The sequence below is a fragment of the Grus americana genome, chromosome 1 (assembly GCF_028858705.1).
Source record: "Grus americana isolate bGruAme1 chromosome 1, bGruAme1.mat, whole genome shotgun sequence".
NCBI classification, from domain to species: Eukaryota; Metazoa; Chordata; class Aves; order Gruiformes; family Gruidae; genus Grus; species Grus americana.
In genome coordinates, this window is record NC_072852.1 from 60,671,825 (window position 1) to 60,689,871 (window position 18,047).

General features: G+C 44.4%; 1 protein-coding gene across 2 annotated transcripts in view; it reads left to right on the top strand.

The window, feature by feature from the left end:
• SYN3 (synapsin III) overlaps positions 1–15,882 on the top strand; it is a 199,213-nt gene extending 183,331 nt beyond the window's left edge. For both annotated transcript variants that reach the window (XM_054813139.1, XM_054813140.1), the window contains 5 exons: positions 1,123–1,225; positions 6,806–6,940; positions 11,951–12,035; positions 13,526–13,823; positions 15,314–15,882. In XM_054813139.1, coding sequence (XP_054669114.1) covers positions 1,123–1,225; positions 6,806–6,940; positions 11,951–12,035; positions 13,526–13,823; positions 15,314–15,446 — 754 coding nt within the window. In that variant the 3' untranslated portion in view covers positions 15,447–15,882. The remainder of the gene's footprint in view (positions 1–1,122; positions 1,226–6,805; positions 6,941–11,950; positions 12,036–13,525; positions 13,824–15,313) is intronic.
• The last annotated feature ends 2,165 nt before the right edge of the window (positions 15,883–18,047 follow it).

Below are 18,047 nucleotides of genomic sequence, written 5' to 3' on the forward strand. Positions count from 1 at the left end.
ATATTCTTGCTTCTTCCCACAGACATTGTGTTCACACAAGCTGATCATTATATTGTCGAGCTATGGGGACTCTGGATGCCCTCAAGGACATAAATTTGTTCTTTGGCCAGAACAGCTCTTTTCCCAGTCCCTGTAGGGTCTGTAAAATGTCAGTGTTTTCATGAGACTGTGGCCTTCCCTCCCCTTCCCTCATCTTGTCGTAGTCCTGCTTACAGATCTGCTGTTCTGAGATTATTCTTTTTATTGAAATAGTCAGGACTGCAGCGCAGCTGCACAGGAAATAAAACCAGGCCGCCTCATTCCCTCCTTATTTCCACAGCGTGGGGATGCAGTCCCACCATAATATGCCTATTGTCATTCTCTCTTCTCATCTGACACCAGGACAGCTAAGGGGGCACCCGCCAGGCCTGGCCCCTGTTCATACCAGCTCACGTTCCCATTCTGGGATGGCTAGAGAAAAGGGATACAGCCTGTAGGTCTCCCTCTGATAAAGCAGTGCCTGGTCCGTGTGACAGGAGCGCCTGGCTAGGAGCAACGCCCAGGGGATAGAAGGGAGGCAGGACACTGTAAAAGGATGAAATTGAAAGAGTAAATTGTGAAAAGCAGGAGCCACAGGGTTACAGACCAGGAAGGGGATGGCTACTCCCTGCTAAACTCTGCACTCACTTTCCAATCCTATTCCAGCCCCATTGTGCAGGACATCTTATCAGGAGAAAGCTGCCTGCATAATGGAGGGCTTTCAGGCAAAGCCAATACAAACGCTAAGGGGCCAACACTACTGGGAGATTAAATGAGCTAAATATTTATAGCTTGGCTAAAGGACAACCAACTGGAGATTTGATGTAAATACCAAGGAAGGAAAGAAACATTTTAAGGTGGCTTTGAGGGCGGGATTGAAACAATCTGAAATGAAAGGAAACTTTAGGCAAGATTCTTCTTTTTTGCTCCATCTCCTGTGCAAGAGAGGCTGGCAATGACTCAGCAGAACATATGAAGTCTGCCTTATGATAAAAAGGGTTCCCGAATCTCTTTGCGCTCTTATGGGCAGAGGGACGGGTGGCTGTATTTGGTGAACTACCCAATGGCAGCTAATCCTTGGCCATGTCTCTGTGGTTTCTGCAGGTACAGACTCTGGGCGGACGCCTGTGCGGAAATGTTTGGAGGTCTTGACATCTGCGCTGTCAAAGCAGTCCACGGCAAAGATGGAAAAGACTATATCATTGAGGTGAGAGCATGGGGAACATGAATGCAAGTCTCGTTTGGGATGTGTATCTGCAAACACGCTCCCTCGGAGTTCATGTGCGCCAATGTGCTCGTTTACCCCTGTGTGCACGGTCCAGCAGTCACTGCTCCCTGGTGCCCACCTGTTTCCTCCAAGCTGTGGCCCACTGACACGCAAGAATGATTTAGAGTCCCAGCTAAACTGACAGATATGCACCAAGGTCTCAGGGTTGAAATACCTTTGCTTCTCAATGTGGACTGCGAAAGGAAATGGAGAGTCACAGACTGCTTGGCCACCCCAGCTTTCCAGCTGATAAATCCCCACAGTGTGGAAACTTACCAGCAAGGGACAGATGTGAAAGCTGCCTTCTTGTTGAGCACATAACAGCCTGCAAGTGCTGCTGGAAGCATCTAAAGTTTGGCATACCTCTGCACCAGTGCCCCAGTACCATCCTTTCTACTCTGAGCACTTGCAAAGCCAGTGTATCTCTCCTAGCTGCTAGTAGGGCTCGACAGCATCATGGACAAACATGCCTATATTCAGCCCAACCTGAATTCAGGTGCTAGATGATGTTAGCATATTAGTCATGTTAACCTCCCCACATTGCCCATGCAGAGGTCCAGCAGGTGATTGGGACCATTAAAAAAAAATCTCAGTTTCTATCTGAATGAACCTATCTTTCTCCAATCACTTTAAAGAGAACCTCAATAATAAAAATCCTAGTTGCACCTTATTTAAAACAGCAGAATAAATGATGAGAGGGTAGCAAAAAGGTCCGTAAGTAGCAGGAACAATTTAATTAAAAAAACAGGTGTATTTGCTAAAATCTTTTGCCTGGACCAGCAAGACAAAGTACCACAGAGTTACTATGGGCAGTGCGGACTACAAACTTTTGTGTTCAGAGCCCCATTAGCTGGACAGATTGTGGCTCTGAGAGCTAAAGTTTGACATGTTCCTTGCCAGGTCAGGAGGCAGACATGGGAGTGGGATGGATAGCACACTCAGGTCATCCTAACAGGGCAGAGAAGGAAAAGCTGGCCAGAAAATCAAAGTGGAAACTTAAGAAACACTCTGGGGGAGAGAAAATCTGGCAAGTAAGCAAGTGCCTCTGTCACTATGTGACTCAAGGAGGCACAGCATCTGACCTGCTGTAAACTCCACCACCCCAGGCCAGCTGAGGAAGATGAGCAGAGCCAGCCTATGGCTTCATGCAGGGGTGCTGACACACTGGAAAGCTATGTGTGGGAGAGCAGTCCCACCCGCTGAGGGTTGGGATGCTGATGAGAACCACATGAGCCCTCCAGCGACTATGCATTCCTGCATTATGTATCTGCTCTCCGGGGAGCAGTGACCTGTCAAAGGCCATGTGATATAAGCGCGCTGCCAGCAACGAAACACTGGCGAGCCTCTGTCTTTCCTGAAGTGATGGGGCCGCGGCTGATGGGTCTGCTCCTGTATGCAATACATCAGCACCTAGAGGAGCATCCCCCAGAGCAGGCTGTCTCCTTGCTACACACTTTTATACCTCTATGCACATGTAGCTGAGAAAGGAAGAGCAAGAAAGCAGTCTTGCTAGAGACGACTGTAAGGGCATTTGGACTGTGTCCATACATGGTCAGATGTGAGATGTGAATTTCAAATCCCTGCATCTATTTTTGCATATAGGCCTATGTACGTGCACACATGGCTAATTCTGTGCTTAAGGATTATATGCCTCTGTCTGGGTATACCTCTGGGTTTTCACATCTGCTCCTGTGTGTGACTGACTGGATGAAAAGCACATCCATACACCAACAGCCATCATCAGCTTGCACACAGAGAGAGAAATGCATGCTGATACTCCTCTCTCCCAAGGTAAACAGCAATGGATCTGATATGATACAAATCAGAAGAAACACATCAGCCTCAGATGGGTCATGCTGAATTATCCCAGCAGAGAACCTGATTGAGCAGGCCTGATGTACCAACATCTAGCAGGCATTCAGATGCCAGGCTGATGGACATTGTCGGGAAGGGAGTAGAGTAGTGCAATACAAAGGGCAGAACAAAGCCAAACAGGCACCTTTTCTACATTATGCAGATCTGAGGGAAATGCTGACAAGTAATTAATTGCCTCCAGCCTACTTCCTGGGGTACTTTTCTTGGTTTGAAACTGATCCTTTATTTTGCTTATTTCTTTTGATAGTGGGAGAAAAAAGTTATTTGACAGTGCGACAGTTGTATTTTTCTTGGTGAGAAGGAACAGTGTGCTGTGACATTTTACAAGAAAGCGCGCCTAAATGGGCTGAACAAATAAGGAATTTGCACAATGCAATTGCAGGCAGTAATTAATTTTCACAGTGCAAAGCAGTTGTCTAGGAAAGATTCGCAGAGGTAGTGATGGCCAGTTCTATAAACTAAGATTTATCACAGTGGTTTGTTGCAAACAGAATCAGATTAAGACAGACGAGTTATCAGCACAGCACAAGAGTAATCTTGCACCCATGGTACCTGCTGTTACTTGAACTTCACCTTCTTTTCTTTTCCCATGGCAAACAGCAGAATCTAGTACACTTCTGCCTTTCAAAGCACTAGCACACTTAAGCACCATTTTCATGACTCATATTGAAAACTTTGAAGAAATCGTTAGATTTCTTCAAAGGTTCATTCTATTAAAACAGCTGTGAATTTAACGGTAAATTCTGGTATTTCTTTTTCCTCTGCTTTAAAGAACTTTGTCACCCTAAGGGAATATTCAGCATAAATAGTCAACACTTGATCAGATAGGCCAGATCCTCTAAATAGCACAAGTTCAGTACCACTGTTAACAGCCAGATTCTCAAAAGAGCTCATCAGTATGTATGGTTTAATAATCCCCTCTCCCTCTATTTGGCAATCTAACCCTTTTCCACATCTCTGCTATGCTGACATATATGGAGCAAATGGAGGATGATCCATGGGATTTATTCTTCCCCCTGGATCATCTAGGCGCTACCTGCCATACAGCTAACCTGTGTTACTAGACATGCTCCTTGCTGCCCTGCAAGAAGCCCTGCCCATCCCTTCAGCACTGCTATATCATTTCTTTTGATATGTCTGATCATGTTTCCTTCCTTCCTTCCTTAAAAATCACCTAACACCCCGCTCTTCCACATCAGAGCATGGAATAACAAGTCCAGCCTTCAGGCCTCAGCATCAGATAAGCGCGGGGGGGAGGAGCGGGATGGGGTTTTCCTGATTCTCTTCTCTGCCCAGCTGCTCTCCACTCCCCCCTCATACACCTTATCAGGCAACAGCAGCTGTGTCAGGAGCAGCCACTGACCTTGGCCAGCTACAAAAGCCGGGTCCATATGTGCCGACCCTTCTTGTCTTGCCCAGCTGTTCTGTGATCTCCCCAGGATGAGATGAGTGCAATCAGTCTGTGATTCACGTATTCTTTCCAGCTGTTTGATTTATTTCAGCATTAGCATTCGTATCTGCCCAGTTCCAGAGCAATTCACCTGTCCCAGAGGACAGACAAGGTGACATTTCATGTTCCTTTTCAGTTCAGTGGCAATCAGCTATGTCATTTTGCCCACAGAAATCACTGCCATTTTCAAAGACCTTCCCTTATTCATGTGACTGTTCATTCCCGTGTTTGCAATCTCCCACAGCTCACGTTCCCCTGCCAGACACTACACAGCAGGACAGCAGATACCCTCATCCCTGGTGCACCTTCACTGGTTCAGGTGGAACCTGCTCCAGGGTTCATTCCCTCTGGTGCCTCAAAAAGCATCTCCCCCTTCCTCTCCACCCACTGCTGCCACAGAAATAGTGAAAAGCCGTTCTTAAGGTGGGGATATGAAGGATTTGGGGTGTTTTGCCCAGAGCTTGATCCCAGTTACTCACGGGAGGGTTAGGGAGTGAGGAGCTAGGCGTCGCTGGCCGGGCTGTTAGCAAGGTAATGGCATCATCTAGTGGTCACACAGGTCCCTCGCACCGTGCGTTGCAGAGAGCTGGGGCCTCTTTCCTCACGCGTGAACTGGAATTGCCAAATGAAATGGGAATTCTTTTAAGGTGGGAGAGGAGGGGAGGGAAACCCGCGCAGGAACCTGCTGGGGAGCCCCCAGGACCCCTGGGTGGCGACACACAGACGGGAACTGGCCGTTCCCCAACACTGCTAGGAAACATCTCCTTTCCCCACATCAGATTTTAAACAGAGAAACTGCAAAATGGACAGTGGAATGAAAAGCTGCTTTGTGTATTTAGCTGAGCACTGCCATCTAATTTTCTAACCTCCTTTCGCCCCCTGGGTCAAGTAGGCCATGGATATAAACACCAACTTGCTCTACAGGCGAACCTCAGTTAAAACTTCCTAGGCAGCTTCTCTAGTGTTTGTATGAGACACCTATAGAAATTAATCCAAATTAATAGTTATTCTGCAAGAAAAGACTAGAATACAAACTTGATGATCCCACCTCACTGATTTCCCCTACTTTAAATCTTAAAAAAAAGGGCACAAAACTGTCCATTTCACTCCAAGAAGGGACTCTTGCAGCCTTGCCAGGGTGGAGCGCGCTTCCGATTTTTATCTGAGCCTGCGTCAGTGCCTTTCTTGAGCAATGCAACCTTTAACTCTGCATTTCCAGGGGTTTTAATGTTTGGTTTAAAAATAAAAGCAAAATAAAAAAAGCTCTTCCAACCCTGATATTTTGGTACAATTATATTTACTCCAGCTGAATCTTAACTTCATCATAGCGCAGTTCTTCCTGTGGGATTTAGCCAATGTTTGCAAAGCACTTGATTTATGATGAACTGTTGAAAATTATGTTTAGGGCTGCTATACAGCTGAGGGTCTGCTGTGCCTTCATTATTATTGTTGTTGTCAGACCATTTCTTACCTCAAAGACCCTTTGACAGTTCTCCTTCCCCACAGTCTTGCTTCCCAGCTTTCCCCAGTACAGTCATAGTACTTGCTTGGGAAGCAGTCATATCGTGACAATAGCAAGAAGACAAGCAGAGAATAAGTTTACTTTCCTGCATTGGGTGCTGTTGGTTTGGTGACATCCTATTCATTACACAATTGTGGTGTTTATTTCCCCTCTCAGGGTGCAGTGCTTTGCATTGATTAATTCCAAATGTTTCCTGGTTTCCTCCAGTCCCTGTTGCTCTCATCTCCTCAGGCTTCAGTACATGTTGTTTCCCTTCTCCTGTGGCCCTTTCTGCTGCAATGTCACCCCCAAATGCTGTGGGACAATGCCAGAAAGACCTCATCCATCACAGGCATCTCCTCAGGACATATGAAGAAGGAAGTTTGCATTTAATTGATTTAGAAAGCCTCCAGCAACCAGAAAGCGTGGCTTGGCTTCCAAGTTGTGAAGGGAAGGAAGATGGGGAGTGGGGGGGAAGTACATGCCATTTCCACAGAAAAAAAAAAAACACACCACCTAAGTGAAATCCCACACCTAGAAAGTCAAGCGCATTTCAGCATGGAGGGCAATGGTGACTGGAGGTGTTGGCAAGGATGTGGAGACACAAATCAGGTTAGTGTGAAAGGTGAGTTGAAAGAGGCATCTGCCACCAGGAAACCTCCTTACTAACTGTTGGTTTTCCCTCCTGTGGCAGGTGATGGACAGCTCAATGCCCCTGATTGGGGAGCATGTGGAAGAGGATAGACAGCTTATAGCCGATCTAGTTGTTTCCAAAATGACTCAGCTTGTCATCACTGCTGGATCTACGCCGTCACCGCTGAGGCCTTGGGTATGAGCAAATAGAGAACTTATGGCTAAGTTGTTTTCCTGAACTTCTTTTCTCTCTCTCCTCCCTGTGGGTGTCAGGCAGTCAGACATCTCAGAGAGCTGAACAGTCTCATATGGGGGTGTATTGGATAGATTGACTCCTGGTCTTCCAGAGAAGTCTCTCGTAGACTTTTTGCAGTGGGTGCCCCTAAGAACCACCTCTCTCTCCCTTCCTCTCCTTCCATATAACTGTGGCGTCACACCAGTAGTGTGGTCCATGCATCTAGACATTCTGGCTTGCTAAATTCATAGATTCATATTGAAGACAGCCATTTTTAGAAGTGCTTGTAACGCCCGACTTCATCTCCATCTAACACCATCCCTCAGGATAGGTTTCATTCCAGTTTTTGCATCCCTGATGAAAATCTGTGTTTCCCAGAACAGAAAGTGGGAATCTCCACCAAGAGTTGTTCCATTCCTTACTGCAGCCTTTCTTCTTTGGAGATGCCCTTTACCCCCTTCATCAGGAGGAGGCTTGACTAATGCTGAATTTATGTAAGAATCTGTCATTTTTGCCCTTAGTGCTTCTCATGTACATTCATTTTGAGTATCAAATCCTTCTAATCTTAGTGCCACATTTCCCAGTAGCAGTTCTGTATAAATTAAACACACCAGAACATAATCTGTGTCTCCAGGTATATGTGCTACACCTCTTCCAGGATCTAGCAGGGAGCCAAGCATGAAGGTTTAAGGACAACAAATTTGTACAAAAGAAAGGACAGCAGAGTAAAAAGGCTGAAGGATAATACCGACTGCAATGCACTGGAACACTTTCCACTTGAGACAAAAAAATGGGAGAAAAGACTTTATGGCTCTCTGCCTTTGTCGTAGGACAACCCACTCCTGCTAAACCAGGTCCCGAGCATGAAGGGTATTCAGGGTAACTCCAAACCAAGTTTTAGCTACAGCGAGGGGGTAAACATGTAATAGACACTAAAATTGCTTTGAGGCAGGGAAAGCGATACAGAAGGGATAGGATTTACTCTGGCCAAAGTGAAATCAACAACTGCCATATGAAATAACCAAGATATAGAGTTTATAAACTAAGACCAAAGGGGAAGCCAACAGAAACTGAGAACATGGACAGATCCATCTGTTGTCTATGTAATACACTGGTAGAGGATTGAATTACAACAGACCTAAAATAGAACCAAAATAAGAACAAAATAAATTGTCTTGGAGCAATAGGTTGTCAAATAGAAGAGTTAAATAAGAAAAGGGTCTTCGTCACGAATACAACCTAGAAATATCTGTATACAAAATCAAGAAAATTAAAATCACAAACATGTTAACTGAAGTGTTTTGCTATAGAGAAAGATCTTGGTACAACAAGCACTGCAGAAACCACACAAGCTACAATTAACATAATGCTGTAACACCTAGTTCCAAATGGGCAGAGAGAAGTAATTACATGAGGCTAGCGAGATGCAGAACTAGAGCTACAGGTGAAAACTTCACAGAACAAAGAAAAATATCAATTCTGAATAGAAGGACAGCAGTATTGAATACATAGAAATATGAATCCTTGGATATTCTATGGGTATGCATAGAATATCTATACATATTTTTGGAGCTCTCTATACTAGTCTCTGGATCAAGAAAAACTGAGAAGTTATGAAACTGAGTGCACAGCATTGACCGAGGTGGAAGAAGCAACAAGTCATAATAATGTGAAACTACAGCTATGAAGAAGCAAGTCAAACAGCACAGTGGGACAGCAATTCAGAGAGAGTTCCCCATCTCTGTCAATGTCTGCTTCCTGGAACTGCAATATCCAAGTGCAATAGGAAAAAACACCTTGACCTAGCCTTAAGAAACACCAGGTACAAATTCAGAAAGTTAATATATGCTATTAGGTTTGATGTCCAAGGGACAGATGTGATATCAAAAAGTAACAGTATGACACAAGCAGTTAGAAAGGATGATTTTAATAAAATGAGAAAATTAATTAACTCCCTAGCATTAGAAGTAAAGCTGTATGGACGTTATTTGAGAGACCAGTGTTTTCCAGAATGCATACATACATTTCTGATCTGCTCCTGAACCAGGAATGCAAGAAATAAACTTCTGGAGTTAAGTGGTAAAGTGATAGAGGACATTCAAGACATATTAAAAAAAAAAAAAAAATCTTCCAAATTTGGAAATCGAACATTTAAGAAGACCTTTATGCATCACCATGCAAGTAATAAAAGGAAACATAAAAAGAATAGGAATTGATTTTGAAGAACAGAGAGAGGGAAGAATTAAACAAATTCTTTGAGTTCATCAAAAGATGGAACCCTACCAAACAATTGGTGGGCTCTATGGATCAGCCAAAGTTAAGGGAGAAAAGGAAGACAACAGGGACAATGTTGTGACTCTATTAAATTTAATTGCTGAAAGTGGGAAAGTTTTTAAACTAGATATAGTTTTTCCTGGTAAGAGACAGAAGTGAGAGCAAAAACAGTGATTAAATCAGTGATGACTGTTATTTTAAAAAATTACTAAGCCCCCAGACCCAGGTGGCTACATCCAATGAACTGAATTTAGGAAGTGACAAAGCTGCCAAGAAAAAAATGTGCAATTTCATTAGAAACAGTTTTGCTCTAGAGGATTGGTGTACAACAAATACAAAATATGTTTTTAAAAAGTTGTAAGAGTCATGGACCTTATGAATTATCTCAGACAATAATTTAAAAAATAATACGGAAGACCAACAGAACCATGGCTTAAGATCATCTACCACGTTTTTCTTTTTAAGAGAAATGTCCCATTAATTTCCTTTTGATTCTTCTCCCATCATTGCTTTGAGAATTCTTTCATAAAGTGGTAGATAACAGGCAATCAGTCAAAATAATGAAATAATGTAGCTAGACTGTCAAAAAGCCTTAGGCAAGGTAACAGACAAGTACTATTAAAGAAATCAAACAGGGAGGAGCTAAAAGGCAAAGTTTCATTGTGGAGCCGAAGCTGGCCTCAGATAAAGACATAGATATGAGAGATTTTAATTCTTGCAAACAGTTAGCAGAGGGGATACGTAAAGGATGCTAGGCCTGGTCACGTTGATAATTGGGTTAGTTGAGCCCAGGACAGGTTAAGATGTTAATGACAACCTTTTTTTCATGGCTACAACATGAAACCTGGTTTTATGGTTACAGCTGTGGTTCTCTCCTTATCTCTCTGCCCTGCCTCCATCTCTTCCCATCACTGTTTCCCTTCAAAAAGCAGAAGACCTTGGGCTGGCCCTCACCCCTTCATCTCTGAGCCTCAAAATCCTGTTTTGCCTTCATCTCTGAGAAGCCTTGGGTTGGCTGTATACAAAGCCCGTAAAGGCGAACATGAAGATCTGATCCCCTTTCTTTGGTTGGTCTAATCAGGATGTCTCACAGCATTAGGACAGTAAATTTCCACCAGCACAAAGGAAAGGTTTAGTGTCCCACGCTATGTAGGACTGGAAGCCATGAATGGAAAATTCCCATGTTTTCCTCCCTGTCCATTTAGCAAGTCCCAGGAAAAAAAGTGTAAAAGATGGTCTGGCAACCTCATCATGTATATGGTAGTCAGTTGAAACTTGTTTCAATATTTCCAACATTTTTTCCCATTTCCAGAATCACTGAGTTCATTCTCCTGACCTTTCAGGAGCCTTGAAGACCCTTTTATCACTGTGTTCTCCATGTAAATAATCCAGCACATACCAGCCTATCTGTCTCCAGCTTCCTCTGCTTTCATAAACAATTTTGTACAATAGGCTTACTCAGACTTTTGTTAACCTTGGAGCAGCCCTTTGTGCAACAGTTCTGCATTGCTTAATCTGTTTATTAAAATATCTGTCAAAAAGAGTAAACAGTGAGAGAGAAGAAAGTGCAGATGGCACCAACTCATTTGTGTTAGTCAGGACCAGGGATGGCAGTGAAGAACATCTGGCAGAGCTATGTATGTTAAGTCACCACAACAGCAAATGAAATTCCATATGGAAGACTGGAAGGTAAGCTAAGCTGAGGGTAGAGAGATGGAGAACATAAACAATCTGTAGACCTTGCAAGTGGCACTAGCCATGCCCCTTGAGAAAGACATCGTCGCATACAGGTTAATGAAAACCATTGCTCAGCCTATGGTTGTGTTGACAAGGGAGAAGCAGGAAATTAGGATGCAGGAGAAATGAGCTGGTGATGTATACAGAGAACCCAGATACTGCTGCATCTGGAATAACACAAGCAGACCTGCCTCTGGCATCTGCAGAAGGAATCACAAAGCTGGGAAAGAGAAGTGGGTGATGAAAATAATTAAGGGCCTGGAAACATTCCCATGGAAGGACCAAAGGGATTCAGTCTCTTGGCTTTAGAAAGGAGGTGAATGAGAGAGAGGGCAGTAAAGGTTTGCAAAATAATGAACGGTCTAGCAAGGGCAGGTTGTGAGAACTATTCTCAAAACTCAGAACAAAGCAATGGAGCTAAGAAATAGGAAAAGCAGTGAGGCTGAGAGCTGAGCAAGACTCAAAGGGTCTGGGTGTAAATATCAACCCAAAATATCTGAACTGTTGCAAAGATTTTGTGGAGCAGATAGTAAGCTTCAAGTTTCAGGGTTTAAGCTGGCCCTTGTCTATTAACAATTAAGAGGAAACCCCTTAGGGTAAAGAGACAATTACTCCATAGATGTTTCCATGGTTCATCCCTCCTTCCTTTGAAACATCTGGTGCTGGCAACTGTCCAAAATGGGAGATCAGACTAAGAGATCCCCTTAGGCCTGATACATTTGGTAATTCCTGATTGCCTAAAAAACATTCTAAGTTGTAACTTCATTGTTATTCCCTGTGAGCAAACAACTTCTGTGCTCTTTATTACTCAGCTCTCCATTTTAGTCTCATGAGATTTAACCAGCCAGATGCTGCGTGTGTGTATATTTAAGGAACACTTCATGACTCCGCAGTTCCTATATTACCTCAAGGCTTCTCTTTGGGGACTCTGTATTAACTGGAATGCCTTTTTTCCTCTAGCCTCTACAAGTTCAGCCTGCATCAATGAAATCTCAGACTGGACCTCAGCTTGGACAACTGTCCCAACCACGGCCTCCTCCCCAAGGTACAGTTCTTGTGGCCCCATGACAGTTTGGACTGAGACATATCAGTTTTCCTTCTAAATGAAAGCTATCAGGATAAAGGTTTCACTCATTGTTCCAATTCGCTGACAAGCAGGCAGCAAATCCAGTGTGCTGTTAAAGCAGCTGTTACCATATTCCACAGCAGCTCAGAAAGTGGGGTGAAACTTTGGTACAGACCCAGTTGACACAGCTGGTAGGACTTGGCTCAGCAAAGTGAGGCCACTTGAATTAACACTAGAGCAGAGTTCTGGGCACAGAGTGTATTTGCGTTTGCACAAAGCTGTAGTGGCCACAAGCGTTAAGTGATGGGAAGATGCTGGTGCTGTCAGGCTTGGAACAGACACCAACATGGTGATGCTAGGATCCTTGATCCATCCGTCCAGGTGTTCCCCTGTCAGCAAGAGCACACCCCTACCTCCTCCTGACAGCAGAAGCAGGTTTGACTTATGTGCCTGGTCAAAACAACAGATTTGATTTATTGTCTTGACTTATGCTGAGGTAATGAAGCACAGGACTGCTCTATGGGTTCCTAGACCACACCAACCACTCAATTCACATAACCAATTAGACCCTCCTTTTTGCCACCTTTGTCCTTTCATTTCTCCACCCCAATCTCCTACCAAATTAACACCCACCTCTAATTACCTTTTCCTCATTGGTCACAGCTTTGCTGTATCCAAAATCTGGTATTTCTGATACCAAAGACATCTAATGTAATCTTGGCATTATACGCTACAACTGATATGTTGACCTAGGAATTGCTGGCCTTGCAGGATACCACTTCCCCATCTGTCTCCAGTACTTCCCTTAAATTCTCTGTGAAGTTTTTTCTCACATAACTCCCCCTTGATCACCTGTGAAATCCAGCCAGCCCTCACAACGCTGTCAGCTGTTTTTGTCAGCTTCTCACACTGTTACCTGTCACGTCCAGCAATTTCTCATGTCACATCCAATTATTTTCCACATCCTCTTCAGTTTTGAGAATCTTCTACCAATATGGCTGAAGCCACCTGCTGATAATGCTGGAACAGATGTATGGATAGCGATAGGATGCACAGTCTCACATCAAACTGCTGGGCCCACAAAGGGACTGCTGGCCCAAACCAGCAGATTCAGCTTGCATTTCCTGCAGCGTTGGTTCTCCAGTGACTCTTCCTTCCCAACACAGGAAGTGCTTGCCAAGGATAAGAAATATTAGTTCCCTGAAAGAGTACAGCACACTGAAGTGACTCTCTTTGGGGAGAGTGGCAGACTTCAGTGCTGAAGGAGGTAGAGAAATGGACCACAACTCTAGAGATGTGGGCACGACACCAGTGTTAGGCTGATAGAAGAAGTTTTCCCTTATCCTTCTGCATGAAGCTACTCTGAGAATAGTCTCCTCCCCTAGCAAAACCCATTCTTCCATATAGATGGCTCCTTGCTTGTTGTCTACCACATGCACTTCCTCATGTTTATGCCTACACATCTACAGGTGGACCACGCCAGCCCCAGGGATCTCAGCCTCCACGGACAAATGCACCTCCGCAGCAGCGGCTCTCCCCTCAAGGACAGCAGCCCCAGAGTCCCCAGTCCACTTCACCTCAGCAGCAAAGGTCACCTGGATCTCCACAGCAAGTCCGATCAGCAACTGGGTCCTCTCCAGTCCAGGCCTCCAAGGCAGGCGTGTTCCCTCCACAGCAGCCTAGACCTCCCGCTCAAGGCCGGGCTCCTAGCCAGCCAAGCCCCACTGAAACGTCCAAGCAGCAAACCACCCCACACCCGCATCTGAAGTAGGTGCTCTGTTAAACTGCTAATAGCTGTAGATAATAGAATAAGGCTGTTAAAAAAGTACCCTGAGCGGGTATGAAGAACCTATCAGTTGTTGTCAGGCAGTAGTCCCCAGGGACAAAGGCCTGGGCAACTGTGTGTGACAGCAGAGGTACATACGCCTGGACGTAACAGGCCACCATTGAACCACTGTCAGGAAGAACAAATTCTACTTGACATCTCTAAGATTTCACATTTTTCCTCTTGCTCACGTGCTCATAGTTAATCACGTGCTCTACCCCAGCCATATCAACACAGCTACTACCTTCCCAGCAGGGTGTATACTTACAGGCTGTATCTGCGCATTATTGGCCAGAAAGCCTAACAAGAGCCATTCCTTCACTATTTCCTGAATGCGGGGGCCACACAAGGTTCTTCATCAGGCATTTTTCTGCAACTGGTAGCAAAAAAAAAGAAAAAAAAAAAAAAAAAAGGAGGGGGGAAGTGGCGATACTCATATATATATAAGACTCCAGATGGTGACTGTACGTTTAAGTGGTCTTCTGGAGCAGAGCGCAGCACTGAATTTGTGTGGCTCTTTGGTAGCAGCCTTTGCTGCCACCATTCATGGAGCATATCTGGCCAGCACCATATTTGGTGTTGACAAAAAGTTGACACAAGAGCAAACTGGTATGAAGAGACCAGACCAAACTATAGGCTAAGCAATGAGAAGACAGTTTCTAGACAGCAGAGGAGTGATGTTCTGGAGCAGGCTTTCAGTGATGATGTCTACATTAGCAAGGCAAACCAAGACCAGCGGACTTAAGGATCAAAATATTGGTGCTAAGGATGCAGTCTCCACACTACACATATTTCAGGTACTCTGGTCTTGTGCTGAATGCTTTACTGACCAGGAGAAACCACTCAGTGACAAAGCATGGTAAGTGGGGAAAACTGGGAGATTTACTTCAAAAGCACGGTCCTGATCTGAACATCACACTAGCACATACACACCCAGCAGGAGCAGAGTGGCCAACCAGAAGGCCTGCATACCGCAGCTGACAGTCACAGCAGACACAACAGGGAGGGCAGGCAACAGCACGCATTGCACAGGACACGGCTACCAACTTGCCCAACCCCTCGTGCTCTCACATTTGAAAGGACAGGACCACCATTAATGGTGTGGCCGATGAGGTGACCCTCAGTATGAATCCATTCTTCGGTATTAGTAGTGAACTTAGTTAACTGTTCCTCACAACGGTTGCAATTGCATGGTTTTAGTCAGATGTTTTCATAAACATTTACTAGTCTGGACTGTGATATTGGAGCCACCTGCTCGTGCCCCAGCCTCTCCCCTCCCCTCATTCCTGGCTGTCTTAGCATGTGGAGTTTCTCCTTGCTTACCTCTCCTTTTATCCTTGAATTTGCCTGTGTGATGGAACACAAAGCATCAGTAGCCAGCTTTGAACTACCACCTTCTCCTGCTGAGTCTGAACACTGTTTTCCATTTCAGCAAATCGCAGTCCCTGACAAACACCTTCAGCATATCTGAATCATCTCAGCGGGGAAATGCCAATGAAGACGAAGCAAAAGCTGAGACCATCCGCAACCTGAGGAAGTCATTTGCTAGCCTGTTTTCCGACTAACAGCCCTGCAGCTGGATCTGTGCTTTTGTCAGCCCTCACTCTTCATATCAGCATACCTGATGTCATCCTGCAATACACTCAGTGGTACCCAGCAATTTACAACTAACATCTGGGTAAAAGGAATTTAGAAAACTATAATTGTTTTAATACAAAGAAAATATTATAATAACAGTCTGAAAAGTGTCTGTATAGAAGTGGCACTATTTCATTGTTTTTTGTGCATAATCAGAATCACATCTGTTCAAATGACTGAATTGTAAAGCAAATTTTACTCTTGCTAACCCATGTGGAGTCAACAGTTATGACAGTGCAAACTAGATTTTATTTTTATTTGTATATAGTCAATACAATTGCTAACTTCCAATTACTGAATCCTTGCTGAGGTTGAGCTAAAAAAAAAAAAAACTTATTTCAGAAACAGATGTGCAAAAACAAAGTCAAGAGTAAGTATTCATTGACTGATAAAGCGAGCATGCTTGCGCATGGAAACACAGTGAACTGTGGAACTTCATGATACCAACTTTATAAAAAGTCACTTTTCAGAGCAAAACTACATTCAAGTTAAATATGGTACCAGACATCAGTAAGCACCAAAGATCACATGAGCAGGTCATCCAGATGGACTGCTGGTTTGTTCCAGATCAGTCTGCTCATAGCAGATAAAACATCTCTGTTCCATACTTTGCATTTATGTCCCCTGCATGTGATTCCTGAGTTCTGAGAGAAAAATGTCATGTTCTAACCCTGTAGCCTTAGCTCAAAAATAACCTGAGAAATGGGCCTTCTACACAAAAAACAACTTCTTCCCCTGCCCCTGGAAACACCAGAGTTCATGTTCAGAGTTCACATAAATTCCAGACAAAACCCAGCTAAACTCCAAGCACTTTGGTGACTTGGTCACATCTGGCTAAGTATGTCCCCCAGGAACATGCTTAATTAATAGCAGAGCTGATGAAGTGCACATACTTGTGTGCTGAGTGTTCCATAATACCGAATGGATGGTGAGATGGAGTGAAATCCTGTCTCCCTCCTTGAACTCCCATTGACTTCACTAGGGTGAGTGCAAAATGAATGCAAGGTGACAAACCTGCATTAGAACAGGAAAACTATCCTTTACAAATAAGATGAGCTGGGGTCCGTGCAGACACCAAGCCGTGAGAGGGCACATATGGGATTGCCCCAAGCAGGGAATGATCAGTATTAGTCCTTCCCGACCACTCCCCAGGAATTATTCTTCCAGAGAAGACAAGAGATGGATCTTTGCCAGGCATGCTTTTCCTCTAAGCTGGCAACACAGAATGAAGCCATCTATGAGCACATACACTAGAACTGGGACGTGGCAAAAACCAGGAGTGACACATGCTACATTCACAGTTGAAAAAAACCCCACCCTGGGTAAACCAATGTCTCTATGGCTATTTCTACCAGCTGAGAACTGACCCCCTGCACCATGCTAGTTCTACTTTAACACACCTAATGCAGGCGCCAGTCCCCATCCCACACCCTCGACTTTTCTTCAAGTTTTGTCAAGTACTTTAGTCACAAACTGTGCATACAGCTTCAAAGCCAGACCTTAGGCTTGTGCATCCCTCAGCAACTTGACCTTGATGACACATAGGAACGTCCAGGGAGGCAGAGAGGTCAGTAAGTTAAAAACATTTGAGCCAATGGCACAGATCTTTGCTGTCACTTAAACAGGGAGATCCGCAAAGCATCAAAAGCAACAGCAGCATTTGCCATCTGGATCTTAGGATACACTGGCGGGAATAAAGCCAAACAAGCAATTCCCTCCTGCGTAGCACCTGTAATGAACATCTAAATCCAATGCAGTCATCTGGATCTTGTACGACCTACCCCTGAGCAGGCCTTTACACATATAATGGCTTTTGTGACCTCTGCACTTTCAGGCAAGTAACAGCATAGCTTTTCCAGGTTGGAAGGCTCTCGAGAGACTCATCTGGATTAATGATTTATACCTCAAGTTCAGTATTATAGAATCACCCTACTCCCTGATGATTTATCTTCTCCCTCCCACCCCCCTCAGTTCTGTGTTGTCCTTCCAGGTTTGCTAAGCAGTTTACAATGTAGCATCATAAATACATGTCATTGTCTGAGGGAAAAAAAAAAACCAGACCCTGCTGTTTTGCGGTCTCCAGGAGCAATAAACGAGTGACAAATGGCCTTGAGCGATCACTGTCCCACTGGCAAGAACAATAGCAGATTAACAGGCTCCACTATATGGAGAGCAGGTAATACAACACTGGTGGGAGAGGATTTCCTTCTGTAACACTTCCCTCAGCATGGTTTATGCCTTTTCCTACTAAATGGTCACCAGAGATGAAAAGGCAGAAGTTTATTGCCAGAATCCTCAATTGCTCTATCCCCTGAATCTTTATATGTCTTACTGGCACGACCTATACAAAAAATAACTAACTAGTGACTAGTATGGCATGACCCCATAAATCGACCTCAGTTCATCACTGAAACCACAACGGTTGGATCATTTGCTGATGCTGCATTTGAACACAGCAGGGCTGTCCTCCAACAGAGCACAGTAACAGAACAGCACTGGTGACTTGATACCCAGCAGTGACTCAGATC